This window comes from Hylobates moloch, unplaced genomic scaffold (genome assembly GCF_009828535.3).
Source record: "Hylobates moloch isolate HMO894 unplaced genomic scaffold, HMol_V3 SCAFFOLD_5, whole genome shotgun sequence".
NCBI classification, from domain to species: domain Eukaryota; kingdom Metazoa; phylum Chordata; class Mammalia; order Primates; family Hylobatidae; genus Hylobates; species Hylobates moloch.
Window position 1 is genome coordinate 32,436,721 of NW_026652280.1, and position 24,672 is coordinate 32,461,392.

The following is a 24,672-nucleotide window of genomic DNA, read 5'->3' on the forward strand; positions in this document are numbered from 1 at the left end:
ACTAATTTGGTACTTAGGGGCCATGTTCTTTTAGCCTTACAAAGAACTGATTGCTGAGTTGAAGTTTGAGCTACTGAAAAGATTCAAAAGAAGCAGTTACTTGAGGGCAGGCCCATTTCCCCATATGGTATGAGCAGTACAAAATTTTTTAAAAAGAAAAGAGAGACCTTGATCTGATGTTATTTTTCATATAAGACATTACAGCATACCTTCATCTTAATTCAGTGTTGGGATTTTGTCCAAATATTCCATCAGGGAGCAGTCACAGAAGGGCCAGGATCAAAGTATTCTGTAGCCAAGTAGTTCTGAGGGAAGTGAAGCACTGAACTGAACATCAAAATATGTCATATCTGGAGGCCACTTCATAATACCAGTTTGTGGCTGAAGAGGGGTCTGTAAGCTTTCACTGGTCAGCCCTGGTTTCTCCAGAGCAGTTGTGATTCAGTAAACAGAGTGTGTTATTTTAGTAGACAATAACTTAAGTGCCTGTTGGCCTGCCCACATCCTCCCCTTTATCTATTATCAGAATTAACAATTTGTGATCATTCTGGACTCCAAATACCGATGATGTTTATAGTCCTTATGTATTCTGGCCCTGTGTTTGCATGCCTCTGAACTGTGCAAAGGTTCTTGGCTCTAGTCTGTAGATACTAACCAAATTCATCACTAATCAAGTACAGTGGTTTTCAAACTTTTATAGTTAACAGCAGAACCAGATTTTCAAAGGAATTCCGACACAGAACTGTAACATTCCAGTATCTAAAACAGATGAGAGTAGGTCCATTTATTTGTTTTTAGTTGAAGTAGGGCTGGGATTCAAAGGCTCACTATTCAGCCTCCACTGCACTCTCGTCAAGCTTCCCAAGGCATTTCCATAAAACCCTAAATTTTCAAAAATATAGCTAAAAAGTATCTTATAAAAATCCTTGCTTTAGCCATAAAAAAGAATTATATAATATCTTCTGTGGGAACATGGATGGAGCTGGAAGCCATCATCCTTAACAAACTAATGTAGGAACAGAAAATCAAATACCGCATGTTCTTATAAGTGGGAGCTAAATGATAAGACCTCATGGACATAAGGAGGGGGACAACAGACACTGGGGGCTATTTGAGGGTGGAGGGTGGGAAAGAGTGCCAGAAAAAAATAACTATTGGGTACTAGGCTTAGTACCTGGATAACGAAATAATCTGTGCCAAACCCCTGTGACACAAGTTGACCTATTTAACAAACTTGTACCCCTAAATCTAAAAGTTAAAAAAGTAAAAATATAAAAAAATAAGATCCCTGCTTTAGGGAGGGTGGGAGGGGGTGAGGGAAACAGAAGCTACATATTGAGTACAACGTACAGTAGTCCAGTGATGGGTGCACTAAAATTTCAGACTTTATACCACCATACAATTCATCCATGTAACCAGAAACCACTTGTACCCCTAAAGCTATTGAAATAAAAAGCTAGATGAGTTCCCCCACCTTCCTCTCCCCACCAAAATCCTTGCTTTAGATACAATAAGAGTAGGCAATCTGTGTTCTATATGTGTTAGATGTGTATTACTGGTGAAATGATGAGAAAGCAAGATATTTGACTAGTACAAAAGACTAGGAGGCAAGATATTTCTAATAAGCAAACCTTTTACCATGTGACTGAAAGCAAATAAACTTTCTAAGACCTCAGCAGTTTTTGGTTGTCCTATCTGTAAAATTGGCCAATAACCTTCAGAACAGAAGTCTGGTCCAGATTTTATATATATATAGATACATCTATATATATCTATATATCTTTATATATCTTTTCCGGATCATTAATCATTTTTTTTTAGATGTGCTTCAGCCAAAGAGAGTTTTCCTGAAGTAAAATGTTTCTTATGAAGCAAATCACTCTCATTGACTTGTTAGTTTCTAAGTTATTACCAATGTAACATTTGAGGCTGGGCATGGTGGCTCACGCCTGTAATCCCAGCACTTTGGGAGGCCGAGGTGGGCAGATCACTTCAGGTCAGGAGTTTGAGACCAGCCTGGCCAACATGGCGAAACCCTGTCTCTATTAATAAAGAACAAAAGTTAGCTGGGTATGGTGACACATGCCTGTGATTCCAGTTACTCAGGAGGCTGAGGCATGAGAATCGCTTGAACCCGGGAGGCAGAGGTTGCAGTGAGCTGAGATTGTGCCACTGCACTCCAGCCTGGGCTACACAGTGAAACTCCGTCTCAAAACAACAAAAATGACATTTTGGTACCAATCATAATGAAATTATTCTTTGCTAAGATTTCTCTTGGCCCCTGATTTTTCATTAGAAGTCAAATATTGTGAAAACATTCGATGCAAGGACCTGGGACACAGTGGGCTATGTCCAAGGGTATCAATGATCAAGATAAGTTTTTCCTACTGTTTTTGTTCCAGTTCAGATACTGCTTTATGTCTTCACTCCTTTGGGTTTTTTGCCCGCCCCCTTTTTTTTTTCTGAATCCAGCCCCTCCCTTTGGAGGGGCTGAATTTCTTCTTATCTTGCCTTTCATCAAGTAGATCCATTTGGAGAGGAGAAAGCCATTAGTCCTATCCCATGATTCCACATAATGTGAATGAGGCCAGGCATTGGTGCCCGCCCGCGTCTGTAATCCCAGCACTTTGGGAGGCTGAGGTGGAAGAACTGCTTTAACCTCGGAGTTTGAGACCAGCCTGGGCAACATCGTGGGACCCCACCCTGTCTACAAAAATCAAAATTAGCCAGTTGTGGTGGTGTGCGCCTGTGGTCCCAGCTGTCTGGGGAGGCTGAGGCAGGAGGATCCCTTGAACCTGGAAGTCGTGGCTGCAGTGAGCCGTGATTGTGCCACTGCACTCCATCCTGGGTGACAGAGTGAGGCCCTGCCTCCAAAAAAAAAAAAAAAAAAAAATCAGTTACACTACCCAATTGCCCAGTCTTGGAGTCTGATAATTGATGCCTTCTCCCTAACCCCAATCTAATCTGTCACCAGTTTCTGTTTTGCCTCCTATGAATTTATCCTCTTTGCTTTGTTTCCACACATTCTAGTTGAAGTATCTTTCTTGTACCCCTGCAGTGGGTCTCTTATCTGGTCTCACCCATTCTGGCATCTCTCCTATCTATTCATACTGCAGGCAGAGGAAGCATTTAGAAAAATACATTTTTTTTTTAACAACTGGTAATCAATTTATTAAAATAGTTGACTTAAGCATCTGCAATGGTGACTTCCACCTCAACTCCTGGCTCAATACTGATGGAAGTAATCTGCTTAACAATCTCAGAAGGATTGTGCAAGTCAATCAGTCGCTTGTGAATTCTCATCTGGAAGCGATCCCACATCTTAGAACCTTCACCACAAGGAGTTTTTCTTGTAGTGATTCTCAAAGTCTTGGTAGGCATTCGAACTGGTCCTTTCACTTTGAGACTCTTTTTTTTTGCGCCTCTGATCAAGTCAGCAGACACCTTTTCCAGGGATTTTACGTTGCGGCTTGTTAGGGTGATTCGAATTCGGTGAATTGCCACCTCCGGCTCCACGGGTGTTTTTCCGGTATCCTTAAAAGCCATGGCTGCTGCGCGGCTTCCTGACCGACTTGTTCCTCGGCGAGAGCGAACAGCGGTGAGTCAGGAGCAGGAGCGTGCGGACCAGAAATCCGCAGCACCTACGACCGCGTCTTCCTCAAAAAAAAAAAAAAAAAAGCTAGAAAAATACATTTCTTATATTACCCACTTAAAATCCTTTGGTGATGTCTTAATCTGGTCAAAGATAGCTGGCTCATAAGGGGAAACTAGGACCAAATCCTTTTTCCTTCAACCAATTAGACCCTCACACAGAAAACTTAAACTTAGCAAATATGAGTAAAACAAAAAAACTTCAGATCCAGTGGGGAGGAAAAGCAGATGGCTCCTAGTCCAAGGAGCTCCTGTGACTCCTGTTAGGGTCACAGCTCCTAACAGGGCTGACTGCAGCCTTGGGTAGTGCGGGTGTTAGATTGTGGCATACGGGTGGCATATGTGGGTCCCCAGTCAAGGACAGAGCAGTGGTTTTATCAAGGGGTATAACCCTTGTATAAGGTGTAACCCGAGTGAGTATCCTATTATGTCAAGACAGCTCCAGAAAGTTGTTCAGTCATTTTCATAGTGAGTGCGTAAGAGTGACCTTTCTGTACTCTATTATTCAGGTCCACATAACTTACTTGGATCAAGAGGAGACAAGTAGAGACCCACACGAGTGTGGCAGCGGGTTAGGCAGGGAGGTGGTTCTGGGTGTACCAAGGTAGAGCTCCCGTGGAAGAGGAAGGCACAGCCCGTAGTGGCTCTAATCGGGAGAGAAGCGGGAAAGGAGGGACGTCGCTGCCCAAGGGAGTAGTTAATGGAGAAAGCAAGAGGTGCCAGGTGCTATTCAGGTAGCTAAGGGGGAAATGACTTCTGAGATTGGGTTGTCTAGTAAAGTATGACTTCTTAGTTAAACCTCGAGAGTGGACAAGTGGTAGAGGAGGGGAGGGTGACGGCAAAGAACGCTACTCAGAAACGCTCGGTTCAGCAGTAGTGCTGTGGACTGGAAAACAGCTACCGAAGAAAGGCAGGGGATTATTTTTCCTCGTGCATCCCGGCCCAGGAGGCCGCGCCCTTGGGAAAGCGGGTCTCCAGAAGGGTCTAGCTTTCCGTCAGTAGCGGTGCAGACTGAGAGCTACACGACACGGTCGGTGTACCCGTTCGGCGGAAATCCCGGGCGAAGTGGTGGGGCTGAGCCGGGAAAGGCGGGGCTTCCGGCGCGGCCAGGCCCCAATTTCCGGCGTCCGTCGGGCAGCTGCGGGGCTGTCTATCCCGGCTGAGGACCCTGCGGCCAGTGCGGCTGGCTGGCTTTGCCATTAGCGGGGGCCTTTCCTGAGGACGGCGTACGGAGTGTGGGTGAGGAGCCGCTGTAGGACGGAAGAGGAAGAAGCGCAATTGGGGCCGAGAGGCTGCAGATTTTGTAACAGGGTTCGGGAATTACCACTGGCGCCCCCAGGCCGCCCCTCCTCTCGGGCCGGGCCGCCTGCGCTCTTGCTCTGTGCGCATTCCCTGTCTTCCGCGTCGGAACCGCCCTCTTTGCCGTGGCCCCGCGCGTGCGCACAGCTGGGCTCGAGGCGCGCTGTGGGTCTCTGCGGGGCGGGTCGTGAAGCTAGTGTGTCAGTCATTCCTCGAAGTGTGCTCTTGGGCTGTATTTTGGAGCTGGCGTCCCTCCTGGTCAGTTTGGCGTTTTTAAGGCCCTGGTACTTGGTGTAGAACCGAGTGCAGTGACCAGTCTTGAGGCCCCTTCCCAGCCAAGAGATGGGGGGATGGAAGTTGAGTTGGTGCTGAAAGAGTTTGTTGTTGGGGCCTTCCAGCTGTGGACACCGGCATTCATGAGTTAATTCACGATGTTTATTGAACGCCTAAATAACACAGTGGGAAAGGCAACACAGTCCCTTATGCACAGAACTTAACAGTTTAGTAGGAGAGGCGCGGGCTGGTAACCAGGACAGTGGTAAATGTAGTAGGAACAGAGGTGGCTCCCAGCCTAACTCTGGGAGAAAAGGAGTTGGACCCAGAGGAGGCACGCCAGAGGAAGTGATGGTTATCTGAGACTGAGGGCTAAAGGGATTGGCCAGGAGACGAGGGTGTAGAGGGGCCCGAGTAGTTGCAGACAAAAGTCCCGAAACGAGGGAGGCAAAGTGTAGAGCTCTTGGCCGCCTGCAGTACCATGGAACTTGGGTGCTAGTAGAGACAAATGAGTTGGAGAGGGTAAACCAGGACTCTATCCACCAGTGTTCATTGTTCAGACTTTATCCAGAGGTCAGCGCGGAGTCACTGGAAGAATTTTAACTGGGGAGTGGCTGAATAATACCGTCATTTATTGAATGCCTACAGTGGTTCCAGAAAACTCTGGAACCATATAGGGAAGGAAAAAAACTTTGTACTTCCCAGGGGTTTTAGGAGGCATGTTCTGTAGAGCCCCAATCTCCCAGGGGAAAATTTGCATGAAAATCTCTTGTTTTAAGTATGCAAGTTTTGAATAATATACCATAATATATATTTAGATGTGTTTTCTCAAATCCTCAAGTTATACTAATGCTTTAGAACTTTGCATTATATATATCCTGTGATTTTTGTAGCCCTTGATATATCCATCATGTTCCCTCCTTGCTTCTCTCTCCCAGCCCTCCACATACATAACCCAACCTTTCTCTGAGTGGAACACAATTCACAATTCTTTATAGGTGTTACTTTCTTTAATCCTCTTATCAACCATTAGAGTTGTGTCATTATTTCTACATTAGCAATGAAGAAACTGAGGCAAAAAGGTTAAGAAGGTTGCCCAGTTTCACCCAGCTAGTGAGTGGAGATGTATACCCAGGCTATAAATTTATACAACTCCTTTGTTCTTGTCCTTAACCACTGCGTTGTTGCTTTGTAGGGAATAATTTAGGGCTAGTAATAGAAGATGCAAAGCAGAGAGGATAATTAAGAAGTTGTTGAAATAGTCTAGATGAGAGTTGATTTCCAACTTCAAAAAGATAGTTTCAAAAACGATGAGGAGAAGTAAGTGGATATAAGACTGTAAAGGAAGTAGAACTGACATAATTTGGTGTCTGGATTGATGGTGCTGCCAACCACTCATAAGGATGGCTGGGAAAGAGCACCTTTAAGGGTGAAAGGGCTTGGATTGAGATGCCCCAGTGATATTCAAGCCCAGATATCCTCTGAAGTATCTGGAAGTTCTCTTGGGATGAGAGAATTTGCTTTTCTTCTTTGCATTGAATATGTACCACTGTCAGTGGTTTATGGCTCTTCTAAGGGGTGTCCCATGTAATTTTTTCCGATTATGGGAGGTGGTGGGTACGGATTCAAGATAAACAAAATCAGGCACTACCTTTGAAACCTTTATAGTTATTTTGAGGGTTATATTAGTATTTTACAATTACATTTTATCAAATACCAGCTTGTAGTTCAGGTAACGAGTATTATACAGGTTCAGACAAGGCTTGGTGGCTCATGCCTGTAATCTCAGCACTTTGGGAGCCCAAGGCAGATGGATCGCTTGAACTCACCAGTTCGAGAACATCCTGGGCAACGTGGTGAAACCCCGTCTCTACTAAAAGTACAAAAATTAGCTGGGCGTGGTGGTGCACACCTGTGGTTCCAGCTACTTGCTAGGCGGAGGTGGGAGGATGGCTTGAGCCGGGGAGGCAGAGGTTGCAGTGAGCTGAGAGATAGTGCCACTGCACTCCAGCCTAGGAGATAGAGTCAGACCTTGTCTCCAAAAAAAAAAAAAAAAAAAAAAAACACAAAGTTTTGGACAAGAAGAGAGGTCATAGTGATCAAGTGATCAAGTTAGTGGGACTAACTGAAGAAGTAAGTATATTTTGAGGTGTGAGTGGGGCACCTCAATTTTATTCTAGGCCTTAGTCAGTCACTCTCAAATATATGGTGCTCCAGAAGAGCATTTTAGACTTTAAAAGGTATGTTCTATGGAACTGATGAAAGCAAAGAATATAGGCTTTTAAAATGTTTTGGTAACATTAAGCCTGTGTGGATGCTTCAACAAGGATTAAAATGATAAATATGTATTATGACAGTTCCCTGGCTCCAAGTAAATAGTACAGTTCTTACTTTCATTGCTTTTCTAGTCTTGTTCATATTTTGTTCTTTAATCACCTTCAGAGGTAACATTTTTTCTTGAATATTAGATATCTCCCATAAAAGTTGGATTTTGAGAGAAGCAATTTTAGGTTCCTCTGTATATATGAAAAGAAAATGCCTTTTTTTTTTTTTTTTTTGTCCATCCTTTTGTGGTGCAGTTAGTGTACTTCAAAGAATTTTTTAACTGTTACACATCCAAATAGAATCCCTAGGAACGGTCTAGTCTTTTGATGAACAAGCTGTTTTCTGTCTCAGGGAGGTAATAGTTGATGCTATTGCTTATATAATCCTTCAATTCAAGGTCGCAATAAAGATCAGAAATAGAATAACGTGGACTATTACAGAAGGTAGGATTTTGCAGTTGAAACTTGATTAACCACAGCTCTTAATATATTTTTTAACCTCTGCAGTCTTCTTTTTCCCTCTTTCATCAGATACATTATGAAAGACAAACAGAATCGGGGATTTACTTAAAATTCAAAATGCCTTGGAGGTGGAAGCTTTTATGCTGAGTGTATAGTAATTGTCTGGACTACTGGACTAATTTAGTTTTTTATAACTATTAAATGTATGAGAAATAACTGACTATAAGAAGACTCATTTTTTATTGTGTAATATATCATCTATACAAGAGTATGTAAAACATATATGTTTAAAATGATTATAGTATAATTAAAAGCACCCATATTCTCATTGTCTAGGTTAAGAAGTAGAGTATTGCCAGACCTTAGAGGCTCCCTTTGTGCTCCTCTTGGTTTGCATCTGCTTCCTGTCCTCTGGAGGGTAATCAATATCCCCAGTCTTGTGGTAATCATTCCCTTGCTTCTCTTTACAGTTTTATCACCTGTGTAAGCATCTGTATTTTTGAGTACTATAATATGAAACCATACTGTATATATTCTTTTTTGACTTGCTTTTTTCACCCTCTAGTAGATTTCTGAGAGTTGTGTAAGGTGAGTGTATGAATCTAAGTTCTTTCTACTGCCGTTTTTTTCTGTGTATAAATATACCGCAACTTACTTATCCATTCTGTTGTTGATGGACATTTGTATTGTTTCCATTTTCTGGCTGTTACAAATGGTGCTGCTATAGACATGTTTGTTTATGTATCATGGTACACTGTGAAAGAATCTCTCAAAGGTATACTTGGAAGTGGAACTGCCAGATGGTAGGGTATGGTGATGCCAGACTGATTCCAAAATGCTTGTACAAGTATATTCTTTCACTAGCAGCATGTGGGAATTGCTGTTGACAGCCTTTGGTGTTTGCAGACTTAAATTTTGCCCATCTGTAGGTTGGTGCATTGATCTCACTGTGCTTGAAATTTGCATTTTCCTGATTACCAATGAGCTTTGAGTATCTTCATTTATTTGCTGTTCAGATTTGCTCTTTTCTTTTTTTTTTTCTGAGACCCATTCTCGCTCTGTCGCCCAGGCTGAATGAAGTGCAATGGTGTGATCTCGGCCTCACTGCAACCTCTGCCTCCCAGGTTTAAGCAATTCTCCCTCTTCAGCCTCCCGAGTAGCTGGGATTACAGGTGCCTGCCACCAAGCCCAGCTAATTTTGGTATTTGTAGAGACAGGGTTTCACCATGTTGGCTAGGCTGATTTTGAATGCCTGACCTAGGGTCATCCACCCACCTTGGCTTCCCAAAGTGCTGGGATTACAGGCGTGAGCCACTGTGCCCAGCCAGATATGCTCTTTTGTAAAGGTTGCGTTAAGATCTTATGCAGTTTTTCTATTGGGTTGTTCATCTTTTTCTTAATATTTATACTTTATACTTCCTGGAATCTCGTCTTTTCCTACATGTGTTAGAAAAATAAGTTCTTTTTCTGTATTTTCACTCTCTTTGTGGTGCTTTTGAAATATAGTTGAATTTATCTGTCTTTTCCTCAATGGTTTGTGCTTTTTATGTCTCATTTTAGAAAGCCTTTTCTGTTCTCAAGTCATGAAGATACTCTCCTATCTAAAAGTTTTACAGTTTTGCCTTAAGCATGTGGTTGTTTAATCTCCTTGGAAAAAAAAATTGTGTATGGTGTGATGTGGGAGTCCAATTTCATTTTTTCTCGTGGATATTCCATGGTTCCAACACCATATTATTGATCATTTTATTTTTTCTTTACTAATCTGAAACACTACTTCTATCATATATGAATTTTCTACACATATTGGGATCTTTTTCTGTATTTTCTGTTCCATTGATCAGTTTGTCTCCATATATACTAATACCACACCATTTTAATTAATTACAAGACCTCATTAAGTAAGTCCGGATATTAGGTAAAGCAACACCTACTTTCTTTTTCTTCTTTGGTCCTGGCCAAAGTGTCTTGGCTATACTTGGCCATTTGTACTGGTGTAAACATTTTAGCATCAGCTTATCAAATTCACAAGACACTTTTTGGGATATTGATTGGAGTTGCATTGAATCTGAGTCTAACTGTTGCTCCTTTGAAAGCAATTTGTCTTTTCCCTTGGCTGCTTTCAAGATCTTGTCTTTGCCATTGGCGTATAGCGAGGGTTTAGATGTGGATTTATTTTCATTTATCTTGCTTAGAATTCATTGGGCCTTCTGAATCTGCACATTGATAGTCTTTCATGTGTTTTCTCCTCATATTTTTGATCTTGCCTTTTGTTCTTTAAACATGTAGGCATTATGATAATTACATTAGAAGAGTAAGAAGCCCTTATAGGGCTGCTTATGCAGTCTGTTGTTTGTGTAGGTTCTCCCTTACCATGGCTTGTTTCCTTAGGTTACTTGCTCATCATTCTTGTGATTTGATTTCTTTGTGTTTTTTTTTCCTTTTTTTTCTTTCTTTTCTTTTCTTTCTTTCTTTCTTTTTTTTTTTTTTTTTTTTTTTGTTTTGAGACAGGGTCTTGCTCTGTTGCCCAAGCTGGAATGCAGTGGTGCTATCATAGCTCTCTGCGGCCTTGAACTCCTGAGCCCAAGCAGTCCTCCCACCTTAGCCTCCCAAGTAGCGAGAACTACAGGCCCATGCTACCACGCTTGGCTATTTGATTTTATTTATGGGATTTCTTTGCTGTTTGGGCTGAAAACTAGTATTTTGAGGGAGGGTTTATATTTGCTGTAGCCAGGCACCCGCTAGTCAAGGTCACACTAATTAAAATCTTGAAGTTTTTCTGAGGCTTATCTTAGGTAATGTGAATTTGGTCTGCAAATTGGGCCCAGTGCTGGTTTATGGTTCCAAATTCTCTGCAGCACTTTCTACCTACCACCCCTTTGGGCCACGTTTCAAAGCAGTTGATTTTCTTGTAGTCAACTGAGACAAGGTAGAGAGGGAGTGCCTGGGATGGGTTTATTTCTAGCTCACCCTTACAGTGAGGTCTTGGTTTTTAGGTCAGAGGATCTATCTCTTCAGATGGGCTCTGGGTTTATCTTTTATTCCCTGAAGAGGCCCATGGGGAAAAAAGATAACTTAAGGTCACATAGTGTGACAGATACCTTTGGAGCCAAAACAGGCCACAGTGTTCTGCTCATCTCCTGAGTTTCTTGCTCTTATTCAGATCTAACAATTCCTTTTTTCCTTGCACCTTGTGGCTTACACACACGTGCGCGTGCAGATGTGCACACACACATGTGTATAATTTTTTGATCTAGTATTGTTAGGTTTTATTTGGAGAGTTAATTTGATTCTTAGCCTGCTATATTATGGAAGCCCAAGTTTAAAGCGATTTTTAAAAATAAGCATACCAGAGTTTATTCATCAATAAATGTTTACTCTTTCAAAGTAGTCAGGGTAGGAAACGATAAGCTTCTACATTGCTCAAGATCTTTTTGGACTCCTATTTTGGAATTGCTTTCTGAGCTAGTACATGTTCTTTGGGATATTTTTATTGGTTACAATTTGTATGCTTTAAAGATGGATATAATTTTGAAAGTGTCAGAATAAAGCCTGCTGAATGAGATGGGTAGTCAAGGAGAGTAATGCTACTTGGAGTTAAAAATAAAATGGAGCCATTGGTTAATGAGTCTGATTTTCATGTGTAGCTCATATGCTAACATTGATGGTAATTCCTAAAGAGAAAAATCCCAAAATGTTTTGAGTAATAGTTATTTGAAATAAACATTTCTTATCATTTCTAGTTACCTTCAGTTAACTGGAAAAATAACTTTACTAGAACACTGCATTATTTCTTAAGCATCATGAGTAGTTGTGTCTTTATTGTGATGAGGAAATATTAGTAGAATACAAATATATATATGTATATATATATATATATATGTATATATGTGTGTGTGTGTTGCCCTGACTGCATGGTTATAGCTCACTGCAGCCCCATACTCCTGGGCTTACGCAATCCCAGTAGCTGGGACTGCAGGCACATGCCACCATGCTTTGCTACTTTTTAATTTATTTTTTATAGAGATGGGGGTCTCGCTTTATGGCCCAGGCCGGTCTCGAACTCCTGGATTCAAGCAATCCTCCTACCTCAGCCACCCAAAGTGCTGGGAGTACAGGTGCGAGCCATTGTACCTGGCCAACAATCTTTTAAAAGAGAAAAATAGCTTCTTGGACACATGCTTTCAAATTTTTTTCATTAAATTTTTATTCCTGTTGTATATCTAATTTTATACATTATTAATAACATTCTTTGCATTAATATAATAGGTTTATTATAAATAATGTGCCAAAGATCTATTTAATATTTGTGTGGTATGTCTGGTATATTCTGTGTAGGGAGGTAAATTCTGTTTCATTTAAGAGTAGTTTGTCAGGCGCATTGAACCTTTAGAAAAAGTTAGAAGGCAAATTTAGTAATAAATCTTTGTTAGTAATTTCTTCATCTGAGCACCATCATTCTCAAGAGAAGGTAATATCTATATAGACATTATCTGGGCCTTGGTTTTCCCAACTAAGGTGTAAAACCAGTGTGTGTAGAAAGAGGGGTGAGGGGTGGTTCAAGAGCGGATAATCGAAGATCCTGTGTAGCTGTAATGTTCTTTTTGTTCATTACTTAAATATTTATGGTCTGTTCTCTTATTCTTATATAATCACATGTATTTTCCTCATTATTTTTCTTTCTCCTCAAAGCCCACTTTTGCCCTCACATTTCTAAATAGAAGCATATGCAAGTTTTTTCTTTATGAGAACGTATATACTCACATTCTGTGACCATATAGGGCATAATGTTATGTGTATGTCTCTGTAAGTGGAATTAAGGGTGTTTAGCTTGCTGGTTTTAGGGTTTTTTGGGTTTTTTTGCCACTCTTCTCCAGTAGGAATCTCCTCCCCTAGCACAGGGTCAATAAACTTTTTCTGTAAAGGGCCAGATAGTAAGGCTTTGCAGGCCAAAAAGTAAAATTGAGAATGTTAGGTAGATATCTAGGTAACAGGAAAGAAAATTTTTTTCTACAAAGTTTTTTTTTTTTTTTTATGAAATGAAAAACATTTATTTATGGAACTAAAACTTTTATTTCATATTATTTTAATGTATCACAAAATATTATTCTTTTGATTTCTTTCCCAATCATCTAAAAATCTGTACTAGTTCATTCTCACGCTGCTATAAGGACATACCCACGACTGCGTAATTTATACAGGAAAGATGTTTAATGGACTCACAATTCCACATTGCTGGGGAAGCCTCACAATCATGGCATAAGGCGAAGGAGTAACAAAGGCATGTCTTACATGGTGGGAGGCAAGAGAGCGTGTGTGGGGAGCTGCTCTTTATTAAACCATCAGATCTTGGGAGACGTATTCACTATCACGAGAACACCATGGGAGAACCCATCCCCATGATTCAATTACCTTCCACTGGGTCCCTCCCACGACACGTGGGGATTATGGGAGCTACAATTCAAGATTAGATTTGAGTGGGAACACAGCCAAACCATATCAAAATGTAATCAATTATCAGCTTACAGGAAACGACAAGATGAGTCTAGAGCATCATGTAGTTCCAAAAGCAAAGAAGTGCTCGAAAAACAAAAGGATGGAGGTACAGGAGCCAACCTGAGAGAGCTCTCAATGGCCAAAGCTAAAACAATTTCAGCAACAAACTAAATGACATAGTATTAGCTTATGGCACAAAGAATAGAATAAATATCTGTGAGCCCATACTGATGACATAAATAAGTGATTGAGTAAATCAATGGAGAACAAGTCTTTCTCACAGAAGAATTTGAAATAATATATAAGGATACTCCTATTTTTAGAAGGTAGAGTTTAGTTCCTCCCTACCCTCTTTAATGACTCAGTCCCAAAGAATAAAATGTGTAAGGGAAAAATACTGAATGTGGAAAAACCTGGCAAATATCATAATTTATTAAACTCGCCTTCTGTTGATGGTCATTTAGGTTGTTTCTAATCTTTTAGTATTTGAATCTAGCGGTAAGTAAAAAAAGATAATATATCAGGACTACATTGGATTTGTGCAAGATTGACTTAACATTAATTGACCCCATTGACAGCTTAAGGGGAAAAAATGTGATCATCTCATTGGATACAGAAAAAGTAGTAGGTAAAATCCAATAGCCATTTATGACAAAAATTTTTAGCAAACTGGGAATAGAAGGAACTTTCTTAAATGGCTAAAATATCAGCAGAGTTCTACAGCAAGCTTACTTAATGTTTAAATACTAAAAGCATTCCTTTCAAAATCAAGAACAGAATAAGGATGCATGCTATCACTACTTCTATTCAATTATGGAGTTCCTAACTAGAATAATAAAACAGAAAATAAGAAAAATAGAAAAAATTATCACTTGTGTTTGGTAATTACTGTCTACATAGAAAATTCTCTATGTAGACAATAATTTTCTATGTAGATAATAATTACCAACTACAAGTGACAATTTTGTTTGTTTGTTTTTCTTATTTTAGAATTAAGAAAGTTTGGGGCCAGGTGTGGTGGTTCACACCTGTAATCTCAGCACTTTGGAAGTCCAAGGTGGGAGGATCACTTGAGCTTAGGAGTTGGAGACCAGCCTGAGAGACACAGGAAGACCCCATCTTTACAGAAAAAATAAATTAGCCAGGCGTGGTGGTGCATGCCTGTGGAAACAGCTACTTGGGAGGCCAATGTGAGAGGATTGCTTGAGCATGGGCAGTCGAGGCTGCAGTGAGCTGTGATCATGCAACTGCACTCCAGCCTGGGTGACAGAACAAGGCCCTGTCTCAAAAAAAAAGAGTTTGGAATGGTTAAGGAATATAAGACAAAAACAACAATAACAACAAAAGATGTATTTTAATACACCAACACCAAACTGTTAGAAAAGGTAATTTAAAATAATTTAATATAGCAATGATGGAGTTGTGTCTACAAATATATGCAAGCCATTTATGTAGATATTTATAAAACTAAAAAAACGTGAAAGGAGAGATACAGTATGTTGATGGGTAGGACGGCAATATAATAATGATCTTAGTTGTCCTGATACTGCTCTGTAGATTAAATGCAGTTCTAGTCAGAATCCCAAAAGGTGGATCTTGGTTTTGCTTTTGGTAGAATATAAAAGGCACCAACCTGACTGAATCTCAGAAATACAATGTTGAGCAAAATAAATCACGAAAATTGTGAAAGAATGTGTACATTGTGATTTCATTTTTATAACATTCTAAAATGGTTAAACTAGGCAATTGGTAAAAAATATGAAGAAAAGAAAGAAAATTATTACCACAAATTAATTGTACTAGTTACTTCCAGGAAATTTAACTGACCAGGTTCTTACAGGAGGCTTCAGCAATATTGCCATTAGTTCTATTCTTAAGTTGGGGATGAGGTAGATACATGGAATTTCATTTTGTATAGCTGTTACCATTCTTGAAGAAAACATTCAAACTGTTTTTCCTCTGCTGTCACACCAACACAACAATAGTCAATACAGAAGACTTCTGTGACCCCAAAATGTCTGGAGATTTTTCCCCATCAGCAAGCAAGCAATCGGTTCTGCAGCAGATACCAGTTGGTTGTCCTCCAGTTGCAACACTGTCTACCTGGAGATAGTGTCAGATCCCACAGATTGAGGGCTTAGTCTCCAAGACTGCCTCCTCCATTTTCAGACATCAGTCACGAGTCCTGGCCTGTGGAACTTCTTACTGACTGGCTTCAAGTTGAGGTTTTCACACGTCCCACTTTGGGTTTGATTAGTTTACTAGCACAGCTCACCAAATTCAGGGAAACACTTAACTTACATTTATCAATGTACTACAAAGGATTTTTTTTTTTTTTTTTTTTTGAGATGGAGTCTCGCTCTGTCACCCAGGCTGGAGTGCAGTGGCGTGATCTCAGCTCACTGCAAGCTCCACCTCCCAGGTTCACGCCATTCTCCTGCCTCAGCCTCCCGAGTAGCTGGGACTACAGGCGCCGCCACCACGCCCGGCTAATTTTTTTTTTTTTTTGTATTTTTTAATAGAGACAGGGTTTCACCATGTTATCCAGGATGGTCTCGATCTCCTGACCTCATGATCCACCCACCTCGGCCTCCCAAAGTGCTGGGATTACAGGCATGAGCCACCGTGCCCGGCCAACAAAGGATTTTTTTAAAGGATACAAATTAACAGCCAAATGAAGAGATACATAGGGCAAGGTCTGGAAGGGTCCCCGGTGAGAGCTTCTGTCCCCATGGAGTTGGGGTGTGCCACCCTCACAGCACGTGGGTGCGTTCTTGTTCACCCTCCTGTCAGCCTCCATGTGATCAGCTCCCCAAAAGCCCCCGTGGAACCCTATCAATGGAGACTTCATTGGATAGGTATGATTGAAGTATGCGCAACTGTGTCAAAATGTGATTGAATGTAAAGGGTATGATCTAAACCCAGTAAGGCCTGTTGAGATTGTTCTTGACCCCTCTGCAGCATTCCTTCCTCCAGGGTATGAGACAGAACCTCTCTGGAATGAGGGTCTTTTGACCCACAATCAGATGAGAGTTCTGCCTTGGGCATGTGAAAGGTGGGCAGGACAAAGTCAGAGAGATTCTGTTTACTTCAACAGGAGAAAGTCAGATTCTGTTTACTTCAACAAAGGCTATGGGAGTTATGAGCCAGGAATCGTGGACAAAAACACTTTGTATGTTTATATATCACACTGTTATTATGTATGAAAACATCCTTCTTTTGCCCACTTTGATAAGAGATCTCCTATTAACTTATTTTTCTCAAACTTTTTATGTTGAAAGTTTGTAATAGTGCGGTAAAAACCATATATTCTTCACCTAAAGTCACTAATTGTTAACCTTTGCTCCATTGGCTTTGTATTACTCTCATGCATTGCATTTAGATGCCATATCTCTTCAGACTCCTTTAATTTGATACAGTTCCTCACGCAGCCAATTGTTTTGTACAATTTTCTTTAATTCAAATTGCCTGACTTTTTCCTTATGCTTCAACTTGGGTTGAACATTTAAGTAGGAATCCTGCACAGGTGATGTTGTCTGTCTCAGGAAGAACATGATGTTGGTTTGTCCCATTACTAATGGTGTTAATTTGGTCATTTGATTTAAGGTGTATCTGGCAGGTTTTTCCACTGTAAAGGAATCTTTTTTTTTTTTTTTTTTTTTTTTGAGACAGAGTCTCACACTGTCACCCAGGCTGGAGTGATCTCGGCTCACTGCAACCTCCGCCTCCTGGGTTCAAGTGATTCTCCTGCCTCATTCTCAGCCTCTCTAGTAGCTGGGATTACAGGCAACTGCCACCATGCCCAGCTAATTTTTGTAGTTTTAGTAGAGATGCAGAGGCGTGGTTTTACCATGCTGGTCTCAAACTCCTGACCTCAAGTGATCCGCCCGCGTCGGCCTTCCCGAAAGTGCTAAGCCACTGCGCCCAGCCCTATTCTTTTTTTTTTTTTTTTTTTTTAACAAGAAGTTTATTTAAACACCAAGATGCTTGACTTGAAGGGAAAAATAGGATTCTTCTTTTTTTTTTTTTTTTGAGTAATTTATCCCTACTTAAAGACAGATTGCCCTATATGTAACAGCTACGCAGAAAAAGTTGTAAAATTGTCTTTGGTTTTACATTGATAAATGAAAAACATTAAAATTCTCCAATTGAACAAGATAATGCAGGGATTTTTATGGGTTTTTTTGCTGTTGTTGTTGTTGCTAAAACAGAGCAAAATAACTTACTGAAATGTAAAGATAGCTGAATGAACATGCCACTAATGGAGAAAGGGTATTTTCACAGAATCAGTATTTTTCCCCATCCCATCTCCACTTGATGTCAATCAGAGCATACCATTGGCTATTTAGTTAAAAAAAATGCAATATGCTTGTGCACATATACCAGTTACTTTGTGTACCGTAAAGGAATGGGGAAGGAGGAAAGGAAAGAATAGAGAAAACTAGTCATCAGGATGTGGTGGAATCAAATTGCCATTCTCTGATTGAGAATGTAAGCTTGGTCTGTAAGAACAGAATTCTGGAGTAAAGAAGCAAGATCCCTTTTTGCTAGACACCTCCTGTCTGCTACTGGAACACATCCATTGTATCTTCAGCCTCCATTTCCAAATGTGCAGGTGTGTCTGTTTCATTGATTGATTGCCCATCAAATTGGAATCTCATCTGCCTCATTGACAATCCCTGTCATTCACAATAGTCTTTCATTGTTCTACCAAGTGGTGTATGCCTCTTAAACTGCACCACAGAACCATTCTGCCCTGCTACCTTCAAGTTAATATGATTGTTGTTCTCAGTTTTGACTTCTTCCTTGGGCTTTTTGTTGGCCATGGTGACTGCCAGAGTCTCCTCAGCTGCCCCTTCACAAAGGAGGTACCATGTCTGCACCAGGAGTGGCAAAAAGGAGGAGGTGGCAGTGGTGGATGAGGGAGAGCCACGTATTCTGTTTCAGGTTACAGCAGCAAAGAAGGGCGATTAGAATATTTGCATTATACATAACCAAAGATGAAGAAGACTCTGCTAATGATTTAGTCTTTTCATCCACCCATTCTTTGGAGTATGTTATTCTCAGGTTTAAAAATAAAATAAATGAATGAATTGTTCACCAGAGTTCTTTTAAAAAACCTGAAAGTAAATAGTGATACCTCTGTAAGCATTTTCCTTCCTGTAGTTTTAATTCAAGTGTTTTTTTTTTTTTTTTTTTTTTTTTTTTTTTTTTTTTTAAACTTATTTTTTGTTAAAATTTTTTTGTTTAATTTTTTGTGTTTTTTTTTTTAAAACATTTTTTTTTTTTTTTTTTTTTTTTTTTTTTTTTTTTTTTTTTAAAACCTAAGTGTTGTAAAAGTTTTATGGATCAAATTTTGGATTTGTAATTTTTAAAACCAGTTTTCTCCAAAATGGAAGCGGCTTAACACTAAGCAGGATCTTTCTGGATATAAGTGATATTTTTGAATACTTACCAGTTTTTAATTGTCCATTGTTTCCTAAACTGTATTTTTAATTTCATTTGCTCTCTCCTAGGGAATGAAGGATGGCAGCACGCCGTGCATTAAAAGCTGTTTTGGTAGATCTCAGTGGCACACTTCACATTGAAGATGCAGCTGTGCCAGGCGCACAGGAAGCTCTTAAAAGGCAAGCTATCTTCCAGGTTCAGCTGACAAATATGTTTGTAAGTGCCATTTTACCACGGCAGATCATTAGCTAAATGAATGGCCTTAAGATGGCATTTTACCATCTTAACCATATATAGGAACTGCCTTGGGTTTAGCCAGAAGATGTATGCATTATAATTTCTTCCAAACATTGTTTTCTAAACCTTTATTAGGTTTGGCCTTTTGATCCAGTCTTTTTGTTCTATGTGTATGTCATTTTGTAAGTCGGTAATGTAAATATGGGAATGACAACTCAAGATTCTACAATGTGGAATAAATACCATTGAAAAATCACAAATGAATCCTGGAATCACAAAATAAAACACACACAAACAGGCATAATGCTACTCTTTCTTGTTTTACCTAAGATCTAACATTGATTGTGCAACTGCTCAAATAAAGTTTAGCTAAAGAACTTGAAATTTTTGAATTATTTCCATCAACTAAACACTTTTAAAGGCTAAGGACTGTCTTATATTTCTCATGTACCAACCACAATACTAAACAGAAGTCTGGATACAAATGAGATACCCAGTAAAAGTGTGTTAAAGTAAGCGGAATGTGAATGTTTGCTTCTGGGTGTCCTGAAAAAAAAATCAACTAATCACAACAGAACTAATAACATATATTAAGGATCTTTATCCTAAAATAATTTAGAGAAGTTTTCAAAATCAGCAATACTTAGTATGTGGTATGTATTTTCCAACCTTAAAATGTTCATAGTATGGTGTTAATCAGAAAATCTAGTGACTCATATCACAGTGCCAGGTATTAGGGCAAAAGATTGACACAAACCTCACTTTCTTTCAAGGAGCTTTCCTTTCATTTGGGGAATCAAGAAATACATACTTATATATCTGGCAGGCATCAGTTGGGAGTTACCAATTTAGTTAGGAGTCATGATGTTCATTTTATAGGTGGAGAAGCAGTGGACAACATGTTGTTTAAAGTAAAAAAAGAAAAAAAAATCTGTTGCACGGTTGGACTTTATCTTGACTCCTTAATAGGGGAATAAATGTCTGTTAATCAGTGTGCTCTTGTTGGACAGAGCTTTTACTGCTTTACAGATGAGTTTTCTACCGTAGATTGAAAGAAAAATCTTTTTACCTCTGGTGAACAATGACATCTCTAAGTAGCTATGTAAACTGTAAACCTGCCATTCTGGAGGGGCAAGAGGCTACACATTGTCATGTTGCTGGCCATAAAAACATTTGGCACAGTTTTAACAAATTAGGAGATTTTATAGGGCCAGAATGTAAAAGCTGCCTTTTGACTTCTGAATTTGGCCCTCTCCAGGTTACGTGGCGCTTCTGTAATCGTTAGGTTTGTGACCAATACGACCAAAGAGAGCAAGCAAGACCTGTTGGAAAGGTTGAGAAAATTGGAATTTGATATTTCTGAAGATGAAATATTCACATCTCTGACTGCAGCCAGAAGTTTACTAGAGCAGAAACAAGTCAGACCCATGCTGCTAGTTGATGATCGGGCACTGCCTGATTTCAAAGGTAGGGGAAATTTGGAAAATTTAAAGATTGGATATTTATGTGTACTTACAAATCATTTTTAAAACTGGATGTTTAGAGATGTTTATTCTGATTTCCCTGTTATTATTGAAATGTTTGATAGTACTGATATTTTGAATCAAAATTGGCATTTCCCAAACCTTTTTTTGACTGTAATCCATAGTAAGTGAAACACATTACATAGTAACCTAATACATATCTATATGTGTATCTTTATGTAAGTTAAGCAATACTTACTCTTGCTGTATAACATGCATTCTATTTTCTTTTTGGTTCGATTGTTTGTTTGATTATGATGCTGCTTAGAGCCCTCCGGATTAGTTTTACAATCTAATAATAGATCACAACCCATGGTTTGAAAAAACACAGATCATAAAACCATAAAAATCCTAGAAGAAAACCTAGGCAATACCATTCAGGACATAGGCATGGGCAAGAACTTCATGTCTAAAACACCAAAAGCAATGGCAACAAAAGCCAAAATTGGCAAATGGGATCTAATTAAACTAAAGAGCTTCTGCACAGCAAAAGAAACTACCATCAGAGTGAACAGGCAACCTACAGAATGGGAGAAAATTTTTGCAATCTACTCATCTGACAAAAGGCTACTATCCAGAATCTACAAAGAACTCAAACAAATTTACAAGAAAAAAACAAACAAACCCCATCAAAAAGTGGGCAGAGGATATTAACAGACACTTCTCAAAAGAAGACTTCTATGTAGCCAACAGACACATGAAAAAATGCTCATCATCACTGGCCGTCAGAGAAATGCAATCAAAACCACAATGAGATACCATCTCACACCAGTTAGAATGGCGATCATTAAAAAGACAGGAAACAACAGATGCTGGAGAGGATGTGGAGAAATAGGAACACTTTTACACTGTTGTTGGGACTGTAAACTAGTTCAACCATTGTGGAAGACAGTATGGCGATTCCTCAAGGATCTAGAACTAGAAATACCATTTGACCCAGCCATCCCATTACTGGGTATATACCCAAAGGATTATAAATCATGCTGCTCTAAAGACACATGCACACATATGTTTATTGTGGCACTATTCACAATAGCAAAGACTTGGAACCAACCCAGATGTCCATCAATGATAGACTGGATTAAGAAAATGTGGCACATATACACCATGGAATACTATGCATCCATAGAAAAGGATGAGTTCATGTCCTTTGTAGGGACATGGATGAAGCTGGAAACCACCATTCTCAGCAAACTATCACAAGGACAGAAAACCAAACACCGCATGTTCTCACTCGTAGGTGGGAATTGAACAATAAGAACACTTGGACACAGGAAGGGGAACATCACACACCGGGGCCTGTTGTGGGGTGGGGGGAGTGGGGAGGGATAGCATTACGAGATATACCTAATGTAAATGACGAGTTAATGGGTGTAGCACACCAACATGGCACATGTATACATATGTAACAAACCTGCACGTTGAACACATGTACCCTAGAACTTAAAGTATAATAATAGAAAAAACAAACAAACAGGTCAAAATTATTTTGAGTATTATAAGCTAATCCTCAATGCAGGAGCCACTGTATTAACTTGATTAAATGAGATACACCAGGATCTCTTTGTTTAAAGTAGATGTTATTCTGGATAGTGTAAAGTTTTTACGTTGAACATGAAATATTTTTCAATCAAGAAAAAAGTGTTTCTCTTTGGAAAAGTCAACAGATTCTGAAATAATATCATAGTTTTATGAAGCTTTGCCACATTGCTTCTTTTCAGAGAGGATACTCAGAGTGCAATGGCACAATATAGAAAATGGAGTTTATAAGTTCAGCATGGCTATAGAATTGGGCAGACCTCAAAACTAGTACTAATAGGAAATATGCCAGTGTATCAATCAGAATTATTATTTGCAAGAAACAGAAACCAACTTTGCTAAATTAAACAGAAAATAAATTTATTAAAAGCGTCTGAGTGCTGACAGGAATATAAAATGACACAAAGCCTATGGAGAGGAATTTGGCAGTAGCTAGCAAAATTACATATGAAGCAGCACTTGTAGGAATCTATCTATAAAATATAGATACAAAAATACACAATGACATATGAACAAGGTTATTCATTACTACCTTATTTGTAATAACAAAAGATTGGAAACAACCCAAATATTCATCAGAAGGGACTGATTGAATAAACTGTGATATATTCACAAAATGGAATGCTTTGTAGCTGAAAATTAAATAATGATGAAGAGTTCTATCTCTTGATAAGGAATGCTCTGCATAGGATATATTAAATGAGAAAAGTAAGATGTAGAAATCTTTACACATTTTCTGTGTAGGAAAATGAGAAGAAAATGATATACATGTGTATTTGTCTTATATTTGTAAAAAGAAGCCAAAGAAGGATAAATGAAAAACTAATAAAATGGTTACCTAAAGGGGAAGCAAGGGAAGAGGAGATGGATCAAGATAGGAGGCTTTTAAAAAAGTCCCCATTACATAATTTTGACTTTGGAACCATGTGAATATTGTATACAAAGAAAAGACAATTAAGTGAAAAACCAGCCTCCAATAGAAGTGAACTTAACTCTGTATGAGGTTGGTGACATAACCACTCAGAGAAAAGAATTACTTCAAATGACTTTAAAGTACAGTATTTTGATGTGTTCATTCATAATGGGATAAATTCTAAGGACAGAACTACAAAGAGATCTTAAACTGCATTCAGGAGTCTTATTGTTATTAGTAATACTGGTTTTTTTTTTAATTAAAGGTATATATAGGAAAAAGCAAAGTAGTAACTATTAGATTTTAGTGTCAGTGAAAAGAGATGCAAATAATAAAAATCAAGTAAGTTAAATAAAAGCTGTGTATTACTGCTTTTGAATAGAAAATATAGTTACCAACTCCTTTTTTCTCTTAAATAATAGATATTATGTAGTCTTCCACTGGAAAAGCCTAAAGTAATGACAACCCAGTGCTCAGACTGTGGTATATATTGTCAATTCCCACTGTAGTTCTTTGGAGAAATTACTGATTTCAGATCTGGACAGGCATGGTATGAGTCTGGAATAGCTTATTGTGTTAGCAAAGAAACTACTGGAGAATACTCGTGGCTACTGGTAAGGAGGAAGTTGGAAAGCCTGGATATCTGCAGCCAATAAGAGAGGCAAATAGGAATTGACATATGGATAATCCATGGAACCTTTAATCAGACTTTTAATAATTGTAATGGAGAGGCTGGGTGTGGTGGCTCACATCTGTAATCCTAGCACTTTGGGAGGCTGAGGCAGGTGGATCACCTGAGGTCGGGAATTCGAGACCAGCCTGACCAACATGGAGAAACCCCGTCTCTACTAAAAATACAAAATTAGCTGGGTGTGGTTGGCACATGCCTGGTATCCCAGCTACTCTGGAGGCTGAGGCAGGAGAATTGCTTGAACCCAGGAGGCGGAGGTTGCAGTGAGCTGAGATCACACCATTACACTCCAGTCTGGGCAACAAGAGCAAAACTCCGTCTCAAAAATAAATAAATAAAGTTGTAATGGAGAATGTACTTATTTGATTGTCATGTCTGAAGTTCTGTTATAAGATGCCAAGGCCTTAAAACATACTTTAATTTTAAAATAATATTTCTGAAACTAAAAGTAGATAAGGCATTATGTAGAAAACTGTAGACTCTGCAGTGCATTTCATATTAATCATGAATGTGTTAACCTCAGTTGTGTCAATTAGAAAGTCTAATTTCCCTTGCCTCTTAGATTCTCAGTCCCTCATCAGTTGCTATCGATCTGATAGTTCATAGGGAACTCATGGCAGTTCCTGTTGATTGTAATCAGTAAAGCATTTTGAAGTAAGAAATTGTCATTTGTTTGAGGACATCAGGTTACAATTTTCAATTCAGATCTTCTGGTTACTTAGTACGCTTAAGACTGTGCACAAGGAATATGGAAAATATTAGATTTTCTCTCTTTTTCCCTCCCAACCCCCATCTCCCTCTCCCTCTCCTTCTGTGTAC

General features: G+C 39.3%; 2 protein-coding genes and 1 pseudogene across 5 annotated transcripts in view; 1 reads left to right on the forward strand and 2 right to left on the reverse strand.

Moving 5' to 3' along the window:
* Positions 1-3,163: 3,163 nt before the first annotated feature.
* On the reverse strand, positions 3,164-4,645 carry LOC116468566 (small ribosomal subunit protein uS10-like). Of its 2 annotated transcripts, none has more exons than XM_032755330.2 (2): positions 4,553-4,645; positions 3,164-3,657 (listed from the first exon to the last, which is right to left on the reverse strand). In XM_032755330.2, exon 2 carries the CDS (start codon positions 3,544-3,546, stop codon positions 3,187-3,189), a length of 360 nt encoding a protein of 119 aa, XP_032611221.1. In that variant the 5' UTR covers positions 3,547-3,657; positions 4,553-4,645; the 3' UTR covers positions 3,164-3,186. The 2 variants fall into 2 exon arrangements, 1 of the variants encoding a protein (XP_032611221.1); XR_009213474.1 differs by lacking the exon at positions 3,164-3,657 and adding an exon at positions 3,670-4,297 and having other exon boundaries at positions 4,553-4,640.
* A 140-nt stretch (positions 4,646-4,785) lies between these two features.
* Positions 4,786-24,672, forward strand: part of HDHD2 (haloacid dehalogenase like hydrolase domain containing 2) — a 47,888-nt gene continuing 28,001 nt past the window's right edge. For 2 of the 3 annotated variants that reach the window (XM_058438387.1, XM_058438389.1), the window contains exons 1-3: positions 4,786-4,890; positions 19,019-19,134; positions 20,451-20,654. In XM_058438387.1, the coding sequence (XP_058294370.1) occupies positions 19,029-19,134; positions 20,451-20,654 (310 nt within the window). In that variant the 5' untranslated portion in view covers positions 4,786-4,890; positions 19,019-19,028. Of the gene's footprint in view, positions 4,891-19,018; positions 19,167-20,445; positions 20,655-24,672 lie in introns of all 3 variants that reach the window. The other variant, XM_058438390.1, reaches the window with a different exon arrangement.
* On the reverse strand, positions 18,050-18,601 carry LOC116468567 (small ubiquitin-related modifier 2-like; annotated as a pseudogene).